Source organism: Carcharhinus amblyrhynchos, chromosome 16, assembly GCF_965287045.1.
Source record: "Carcharhinus amblyrhynchos chromosome 16, sCarAmb.v2.hapA, whole genome shotgun sequence".
Lineage (NCBI taxonomy): Eukaryota > Metazoa > Chordata > Chondrichthyes > Carcharhiniformes > Carcharhinidae > Carcharhinus > Carcharhinus amblyrhynchos.
The window spans coordinates 68,494,502-68,504,758 of NC_137339.1; the positions used below are offsets into that span (position 1 = coordinate 68,494,502).

General features: G+C 50.9%; 1 protein-coding gene across 1 annotated transcript; it reads right to left on the minus strand.

The window, feature by feature from the left end:
- Positions 1 to 7,565: 7,565 nt before the first annotated feature.
- On the minus strand, positions 7,566 to 8,588 carry LOC145353715 (free fatty acid receptor 3-like). The gene has a single exon (XM_080204483.1). It carries the CDS (start codon positions 8,586 to 8,588, stop codon positions 7,566 to 7,568), a length of 1,023 nt encoding a protein of 340 aa, XP_080060609.1.
- Positions 8,589 to 10,257: the final 1,669 nt, after the last annotated feature.

The window sequence follows — 10,257 nt, forward strand, 5'->3', positions numbered from 1 at the left end:
GTTATTCTGTCCTCGTGTCTCTGCCCTCCATCATGAGTCCGTAATGCCTATGAAAGGCTTTGGGACTTCCTGAGGTAGTGATAGGTGCTAGGGGAATGCAGGGCCTGTTTCTCTCAGTGTAGTGCCTGATGTTGGACAATGAGTGTTAATTGTGTATTTCCTGCTTAATGTGACATTTACAATGGAAACCAGCGATACAGAAGTCACTTAAAAATATCTGAAAAAGGCATGTGCGGAATCTTAACAAGAGCCACTGTCCAAATATCTGCAAGAATCGGCTGTGCAGTAGCTGTTTCGCACCAACTTACCACTTATGAGTATAACAAAATTCCCACCAGAATTCAGCCTTTTTATGTTATTGCAAAACATCATCCCATCATTCCCTTAGTGTTATTCCTTTGAAAGATCTCTCCAATTAGTCTGCACTCTCTCTCCCACTCTCCCTGTAAATTTTCCCCCTTCCAGTATTTCCCCAGTTGCCCCTTTTGAAAGTTCCTATTGAATCTGCTTCCACCGCCCTTTCAGGCAGCGCCTTCCAGATCACAACAACTCGCTGTGTGTCCAAAATAAAATTCTCCCCATCTCCCCCCCCCGTGGTTCTTTTCCCGATTCTCTCCAATCTGTGTCCCCTCTGGTTACCGAGCCTCCTGTCACTGGAAACACTTTCTCCTCATTCACTCCATCCAAACCCCCCCTCCCTCCCCCTCGTGATTCTAAACACCTCAATTCAATCTCCCCCTGAACCTTCTCTGCTCCGAGGAGAATGATACCAACTTCTCCCTGTCTCTCCGCACGAACTGAAGCCCCCTCGTCCCCAGGAACATTCTAGTAAATCAACTGATGATTGGTGACAGAAGAGAAGGGGAACTCGAGGAGAAATGTTTTCACCCAGCGAGTGGTTAGGATCTGGGAACCCACGGCCCGAGAGTTTGGGGGAGGCAGATTCAATTGACGGATTCCAAAAGGGAAGTGGATCAGAATCTGATCAGGAAGAATGTTCTGGGTCAAAGTGAGAAGGTCAGGGGAAGGGTGAGGGAATGTGATCTGTTGCTCTTAGCACAGAGACAAAGGATGAATGGCTTTCCTCTGCCCAGTTGCCATTTGATGATCTTGAGTTCACTAAGGCTCCGTAAGAAAGGAAACCTCCACCCTGGTCAGCTCTGACCTCGAGCTTTCCTCCTCCTTAGAGACCAGCTGCCCTCTGAAGGGGTAACCCAGTCCGCACAGACTGGAGGATCAAACAGGGGGACCACATTTTCAATCTTACCTGATCCCTCAAAGGAATAAAATAAGAAACAGAGGATACTTCTCACTGCAATTTGACTTTAAGGGATTAGCAGTAAAACATCACTCATGGGGAAGTGTTTCATGTGATCCAGTCTTAGTTTCACTTTGACCTGTGAGCAGAACACAGCACACATGGCTCTGCTGCTGTTGTCTTCAAGCTTTCTATCCGTGTACATCTGCTCTCATGTGCCTAGTCTAAATAATTGAACTCACAACATATTTACACAATCCCTAATGAGTGATTGGTATCTTTTATATCATTAAAACATAACATGATGTTCAGCAATGGTCAAGATTCAGTAAAATCTGAAGAGTCAGGGAGTGTCAGATGGTCAGTACTGAGGGAGTGACAGACGGTCAGTACTGAGGGAGTGTCAGAGGGTCAGTACTGAGGGAATGCCGCACAATCAGCGGTCAGTAGTGAGGGAGTGCTGCACTGTCAGAGGGTCAGTGCTGAGGGAGTGCTGCACTGCCAGAGGGTCAGTACTGAGGGAGTGCCGCACTGTCGGAGTGTCAGTACTGAGGGATTGCCGCACTGTCAGAGGGTCAGTGCTGAGGGAGTGCCGCACTGTCAGAGGGTCAGTACTGAGGGAGTACTGCACTGTTAGAGGGTCAGTACTAAGGTAGTGCCGCACTGTCAGAGGGTTAGTGCTGAGAGAGTGCCACACTGTCAGAGGGTCAGTACTGAGGGAGTGCCACACTGTCAGAGGGTCAGTGCTGAGGGAGTGCCGCACTGTCAGAGGGTCAGTGGTGAGGGAGTGCTGCACTGTCAGAGGGTCAGTGCTGAGGGAGTGCCGCACTGTCAGCGGAACAGGTCAGTACTGAAAGGGTAAATGGAGGTAGAATTTTCTTTTTATCATTGTGCACATGTCTAAAATACTTCTAAAAATTATTGAAGAGGTCTGTGCCTCGTGCTTTGTGTAGTTTTCTTCTGCTTTCTGTCCCACTCTGGGAGTCACAGTATTTATATGGCTTAGTTGAGTTCATTTTCTGGTCAATGGTAACCCCCAGGATGTTGATAGTGGGGAGGATTCAGTGATGGTAACCCCCAGGATGTTGATAGTGGGGAGGATTCAGTGATGGTAACCCCCAGGATGTTGATAGTGGGGGGGATTCAGTGATGGTAACCCCCAGGATGTTGATAGTGGGGAGGATTCAGTGATGGTAACCCCCAGGATGTTGATAGTGGGGGGGATTCAGTGATGGTAACCCCCAGGATGTTGATAGTGGGGAGGATTCAGTGATGGTAACCCCCAGGATGTTGATAGTGGGGGGGATTCAGTGATGGTAACCCCCAGGATGTTGATAGTGGGGGGGATCCAGTGATGGTAACTCCCAGGATGTTGATAGTGGGGGGGATTCAGTGATGGTAACCCCCAGGATGTTGATGGTGGGGGGATTCAGTGATGGTAACCCCCAGGATGTTGATAGTGGGGGATTCAGTGATGGTAACCCCCAGGATGTTGATAGTGGGGGATTCAGTGATGGTAACCCCCAGGATGTTGATAGTGGGGGGATTCAGTGATGGTAACCCCCAGGATGTTGATAGTGGGGGATTCAGGAAGTTGACGGTGGGGGGATTGAGTGATGGCAATGCCACTGATTGTCAAGGGGGCATGAAAAGATCTATTGTTGGAGATGGAATGGCCTGGAGGTGTGCACAGTTCCAGTTTCCTTTACTCTTCAGAAGTTTAAAGCCCTCAATTGGTTCACCCCCTCAGCCTTTTCTTTCGCAGAGAAAAGGCATGTTCAGTCTCTCCCGATGGTTAGAGGCACTCAGTTCAGATTTGATTACACCTTCTCTTCTGCTGTTTAGTTTATTTAGCATTATGGAGGTCTAACATTGAACAGTCTCAGCACACTATCTGGAGAGGGGAACAGTGCACAGTGCTCCAAATTAAGGTGTGACCACAAAAAAGATACAGCCAGCTATTACACTTTGGCGAAGGCACATAGGTTAGATTTGCAAAATCCCAATTTTATGATCCACTTAAATCAATGATTTTCAGTTTTGCTTTGTATCACAACTTGAATAACATTGTTCCCAGGACAGCACTGATCAATTCTGTAATATGATGGTCAGCATCTCCCTCTGCTGGAATCCTGATGTATTACAGGCTGCTTTCACTATCCACTCAGTTCACAGAATAAATCATTCCATCGCAAACCTTCACATTGAGATAGCGCTCAGCACTGACCCTCTGACAGTGCGGCACTCCCTCAGTACTGACCCTCTGACAGTGCGGCACTCCCTCAGCACTGACCCTCTGACAGTGCGGCACTCCCTCAGCACTGACCCTCTGACAGTGCGGCACTCCCTCAGCACTGACCCTCTGTCAGTGCGGCACTCCCTCAGTACTGACCCTCTGACAGTGCGGCACTCCCTCAGTACTGACCCTCTGACAGTGCGGCACTCCCTCAGCACTGACCCTCTGACAGTGCGGCAATCCCTCAGCACTGACCCTCTGTCAGTGCGGCACTCCCTCAGTACTGACCCTCTGACAGTGCGGCACTCCCTCAGTACTGACCCTCTGACAGTGCGGCACTCCCTCAGCACTGACCCTCTGACAGTGCGGCAATCCCTCAGCACTGACCCTCTGTCAGTGCGGCACTCCCTCAGTACTGACCCTCTGACAGTGCGGCACTCCCTCAGTACTGACCCTCTGACAGTGCGGCACTCCCTCAGCACTGACCCTCTGACAGTGCGGCAATCCCTCAGCACTGACCCTCTGTCAGTGCGGCACTCCCTCAGCACTGACCCTCTGACAGTGCGGCACTCCCTCAGTACTGACCCTCTGACAGTGCGGCACTCCCTCAGTACTGACCCTCTGATAGTGTAGTCTAATTACTGGCAATGGTCATGTCAGTTGGATTCATGGGTTTGAAGTCTCTGGAGGGTGACTTGATCCCATAAATTTCTTACTCATAGTGTGAAGGCTCCCCACAATTGCACAAACAAGTATCCAGCCTTACCAAGATATTAGCAGCGGAGCTCATGCCCCATTAACTTGTAGCCAACCTGTCAATTTAATTTTTTGTCAAGCTATTTTAATTGTCAATTTAATTTGAGTGCCATCTTATCAAGTTATGTTTTTCACCCTCGGCCTGTGTCACCTTCAGGTAAAAGTGAAGACTGTGGAACAAAGATTACAGAACATCCCAACAATAACTGAACACATTGTTAGGCAAGACACAATGCATTAGATTTATATTTGTATCACACGATTTTCCCTCAGGGCTGATTTGACTGAAGGTGAAACATTGCTTTATCATAACAATATTGAATTACTTGCTGAATTTCTCCAGAATCACAGTGATAAGCATTTGACTCTGGATAATTCTATCTGCAAATAAACACATACTTAAAAGCTTAGCCTGTTGTGTAACAGTATTCAGTGTGGACTGATGTAAGGCAATTCGTTCAAATGGATCTACATTATTGAAATGACAATGTGGAATGAAATTATAATAAATTACAGGGCTAAACCTTTGAGGAGGTTTGGGATCTGAATCTCAAAGTCCCAGAGACAGATGCTGGCCATCACACCAGACTGGTGGCTCCGCTTCCTGCATCTCGTCAAATCAAATAGCTCGTCTCCATGTCACGCAGCCGGCATAAGCGCAATGAACTGTATCGCTGCCTCATGTGTGAGGGTGCCCCGCTCTGTCAGAGGGTCAGTACTGAGTGTGTGCCACACTGTAAGAGGGTCAGTACTGAGGGAGTGCGGCACGGTCAGAGGGTCAGTGCAGAGGGAGTGCCGCACTGTCAGAGGGTCAGTGCAGAGGGAGTGCCGCACTGTCAGAGGGTCAGTACTGAGGGAGTGCCGCACTGTCAGAGGGTCAGTACTGAGCGAGTGTCGCACTGTCAGAGGGTCAGTGCTGAGGGAGTGCCGCACTGTCAGAGGGTCAGTGCAGAGGGAGTGCCGCACTGTCAGAGGGTCAGTGCTGAGGGAGTGCCGCACTGTCAGAGGGTCAGTGCTGAGGGAGTGCCGCACTGTCAGACGGTCAGTGCTGAGGGAGTCCCGCACTGTCAGAGGGTCAGTGCTGAGGGAGTGCCGCACTGTCAGAGGATCAGTACTGAGGGAGTGTCTCACTGTCAGAGGGTCAGTACTGAGGGAGTGTCTCACTGTCAGAGGGTCAGTGCAGAGGGAGTGTTGCACTGTCAGAGGGTCAGTGCTGAGGGAGTGCAGCACTGTCAGAGGGTCAGTGCTGAGGGAGTGCCGCACTGTCAGAGGGTCAGTGCTGAGGGAGTGCCGCACTGTCAGAGGGTCAGTGCTGAGGGAGCGCCGCACTGTCAGAGGGTCAGTGCTGAGGGAGTGCAGCACTGTCAGAGGGTCAGTGCTGAGGGAGTGCCGCACTGTCAGAGGGTCAGTGCTGAGGGAGTGCCGCACTGTCAGAGGGTCAGTGTTGAGGGAGTCCCGCACTGTCAGAGGGTCAGTGCTGAGGGAGTGCCGCACTGTCAGAGGGTCAGTACTGAGGGAGTGTCTCACTGTCAGAGGGTCAGTACTGAGGGAGTGCTGCACTGTCAGAGGGTCAGTACTGAGGGAGTGTCTCACTGTCAGAGAGTCAGTACTGAGGGAGTGCCGCACTGTCAGAGGGTCAGTACTGAGGGAGTGTCTCACTGTCAGAGGGTCAGTGCTGAGGGAGTGCCGCACTGTCAGAGGGTCAGTGCTGAGGGAGTGTCTCACTGTCAGAGGGTCAGTGCTGAGGGAGTGCCGCACTGTCAGAGGGTCAGTACTGAGGGAGTGTCTCACTGTCAGAGGGTCAGTACTGAGGGAGTGCCGCACTGTCAGAGGGTCAGTACTGAGGGAGTGTCTCACTGTCAGAGGGTCAGTGCTGAGGGAGTGCCGCACTGTCAGAGGGTCAGTGCTGAGGGAGTGCCGCACTGTCAGAGGGTCAGTACTGAGGGAGTGCTGCACTGTCAGAGGGTCAGTACTGAGCGAGTGTCGCACTGTCAGAGGGTCAGTGCTGAGGGAGTGCAGCACTGTCAGAGGGTCAGTGCTGAGGGAGTGCCGCACTGTCAGAGGGTCAGTGCTGAGGGAGTGCCGCACTGTCAGAGGGTCAGTGCTGAGGGAGTGCCGCACTGTCAGAGGGTCAGTGCTGAGGGAGTCCCGCACTGTCAGAGGGTCAGTGCTGAGGGAGTGCCGCACTGTCAGAGGGTCAGTACTGAGGGAGTGTCTCACTGTCAGAGGGTCAGTACTGAGGGAGTGCTGCACTGTCAGAGGGTCAGTACTGAGGGAGTGTCTCACTGTCAGAGGGTCAGTACTGAGGGAGTGTCTCACTGTCAGAGGGTCAGTGCTGAGGGAGTGCCGCACTGTCAGAGGGTCAGTGCTGAGGGAGTCCCGCACTGTCAGAGGGTCAGTGCTGAGGGAGTGCCGCACTGTCAGAGGGTCAGTGCTGAGGGAGTGCCGCACTGTCAGAGGGTCAGTGCTGAGGGAGTGCCGCACTGTCAGAGGGTCAGTGCTGAGGGAGTGCCGCACTGTCAGAGGGTCAGTGCTGAGGGAGCGCCGCACTGTCAGAGGGTCAGTACTGAGGGAGTGCCGCACTGTCAGAGGGTCAGTGCTGAGGGAGTGTCTCACTGTCAGAGGGTCAGTGCTGAGGGAGTGCCGCACTGTCAGAGGGTCAGTGCTGAGGGAGTGCCGCACTGTCAGAGGGTCAGTGCTGAGGGAGTGCCGCACTGTCAGAGGGTCAGTACTGAGGGAGTGCCACACTGTCAGAGGGTCAGTACTGAGGGAGTGCCACACTGTCAGAGGGTTAGTACTGAGGGAGTGTCGCACTGTCAGGGTGCTGTCTTTCAGGATGAGACATTAAGCTGTGTCTCCATCTTACGTCAGGGGGCGGGTGTACTAGCTCCCACAGTCATTGTTTGGCTGTGAGACAACGAGTGCGGCGGGAGGGGTGGGGGGGTTGGTCGGGAGGCGGATGGACAATAGGTAAGGTCAAGGGTGCTGTGGGGCTCGGCAGAAATCCTCCCTGGTTTCCTGGGATGAATATTTCTCCCCAACTAACTTCATGGAAAGAGAAGGAGATGATCTGGGTCATTGTCACATTGCAGTTTGTGGGATCTCGCTGCGCGCTAATTGGCTGCTGTATTTTCTCTGTTCCAATATCACAGTTCAGTAAAGGATCTTGATTCTCTTTGGGATGTGCTCAGCAGGGGATGGGTAGCTTGAGAATTGCTGCTTCTTTGGCGTGGGGAACTTCCCCATCAGTGACGATGGTTATCGACATTATTCCGATCACAGTACGTACACCCAACCTCATTGACCCAATCTCCTTCACCAATCGCTGTGCTTCACATCCTGTAACGATCGATTTTGTGAGTCCCACCCCTGAGCGGGATCTCTGTTCAGTCCTTCCTCCTGCGGGATCGCACTGTGCCAAACACGGGGCAAGCTCTCCTTGGGCACCCCGGTGTGGCGGCTGGTTCTTTGCCAGCAGTGGGCGACGCTCTGTTGGAGTGCCGAGGATGAGCAGAAGAAGACTAGCGGGTTGAGGAAGGCGCTGGCCGTACTGGGCAGCAGGGCCTCCCGCCTCCAGCCCACATCACTGCGCAGCACCAGGCCTGCCAGGTGCGAGGCATTGTAAGGGGCAAAGCAGACCACAAAGGTGACCAGCGTGATGGTGCACGCCCACAGGGCCCTGCGCTTGTTCCGCGGAGGGAGACGGCTCCGGCTGAGCTCCCTGAAGCAGCCCAGGTAGGCGAAGGTGGTGAGCCCCAGGGGGGCCAGGAAGAAAGTGACAGCAAGCTCCACTCTGAGGGGCACCAACAAGTCCAGCTGGGCCTGGGTGAAGTTGGCGTAACAGATCGAGGCGTTGCCCTGGCCGGGGGCCACCAGGTGATCCTGTGACCCAGTCGCCTCCACCAGGAAGATGAAGGCAATATGAGCAATGACGAGGAGCCAGAGCACGAGGCAGACCAGACAAGAGTAGCGAGGGCTCTTGTAGACCGTGTACTTGATGGGGAAAGCAATGCTGAAATACCTGCCCATGCTGAGCGCTGTGAGGAACAGCACACTGGCATAGATGGTGGTGAAGTGGAAGACATTGTAGATGGGGCAGAAGGCCACTGGCAGCACCCACTCGCCCCACACTGTCTCCACCATCTTGACTGGCAGGATAGCTACAAAGAGTCCATCAGAAACGCAGAGGTTGATCATGTAGATGATATTGGGTGTGGGTTTGTGTTTCAGCTCTCGGAGAAACACGCACAGTGCCACGGCGTTGGACGGTGCTCCCAGGGCCAAGGTGATGCAGTAGACAGCCAGTGAGAAGATGTCAAGTGGAGCAAGGTTCACCATGTTGTGTCATACTACCTGTGGGGAACAGGATGAGTCAGTCATCTGCACTTAGCTCAGAACCAGCTCATTAACATACATCAATGCCCTCCTCCCACCATCTCACCTCCTGCCAAGCATTGGCCCATCAATGGTTCTGCTATCCCCCTCACCAGTGGAGCTCACACCAAGCCCTGTTCCACCCCCATTGTTGCTCGCCAACCAATGTTGCCACTTAGTTTTGCAATGCCTCCATATTACAAAATTCAATTCGCCTATTCAAACCTTTCCACAACCTCTTCACCTCCTTCCCTCTGTCTAACTTGCTCCAGCCCCTACAATGTTCCCTATTTCTGTAACCTCCTCCAGCCCCTCCAATGCTCTGAAATCTCTGCGCTCCTCCACTTCCGGCCTCTTGAACATCCCCTGATTCTCAGCCCTCTCCATTGGCCATGCCTCAGCTCTGGAATTCCCTCCCTAAACCTCTCCATTCCTCTCTCTTCCTTTAAGACCTCTGTAAAACCTCCCTTGTGTCTGTGCTTTTGGTCTCTTGTCCACTATTATCTCCTCTGGGTCAGACTGTCTGATTTATGTTCCTATGAAGCACATTGGTTTAATTTACTGCTTAAAAGTTTGTGTAAATCTAAATTGTTGCTATAGCAAGGGTTAAATATTGTGATTCCGCTATTCCCATCAGAATGGAGCTGATTATTCCCTCACCCTTCATTCCAATGCTATGAGTGACTGGAATTGATTTTACACTGTTTGATTTATGTTATACCCCTCCTCTGAGTGCATTTTGCTGGAGAAATAATCCTTTTATTGGACTTAACTTCTGTAGTTTTGAAAGTGAGTTTTGTTCGCTGTCATTTAAATAGACTCTGTAGATTGTTTGCTGCAGATTGCTGTTTAAATAAACTCTGTAGACAGTTTGCCATTTTAATAGACTCTGTACACAGTTTGCTGTTTAAATAGACTTTGTACGCAGTTTACGGTTTAAATAGACTCTGTAGACAGTTTGACGTTTAAATAGACTCTGTAGACAGTTTGCTGTTTAAATAAACTCTGTAGACAGTTTGTTGTTTAAATAGACTCTGTGGATAGTTTACTGTTTAAACAGACTCTGTAGACAGTTTGCTGTTTAAATAGACTCTGTAGACAGTTTGCTGTTCAAATAGACTCTGGATAGTTTACTGTTTAAATAGACTCTGTAGACAGTTTGCTGTTTAAATAGACTCTGTAGACAGTTTGTTGTTTAAATAGACTCTGTAGACAGTTTGCTGTTTAAATAGACTCTGTAGACAGTTTGCTGTTTAAATAGACTCTGGAAACTGTTTGCTATTAAATAGACTCTGTAGACTGTTTGATCTGGCGCATTGTTTGAATAGATAATGCCCTGAACCCTTCCCTGCAGTGGAGCTGGGGACTGTGCTACAAAAAATCAAATCCAGCCCTGCTGCTGTCTATGTTTCTCAAACACTAGAGCTCCTGTACCCCCTGCTGTTTGGCCCACCAGAGTCTGCTGAGGAAGACTGCTTAAAATCCTGGCTCATATCCTAAAAATCAGGGAGTCCTTACAGACAGAGAAATCAACAGAAAAACTCCAAAAGCTCCCAAAAGCCATCAGACCTGGTTGTATATTTTCTTGAGAGTAACTAAAATTCTGTTAATGCTGTTTTGGAACTGAATGGTC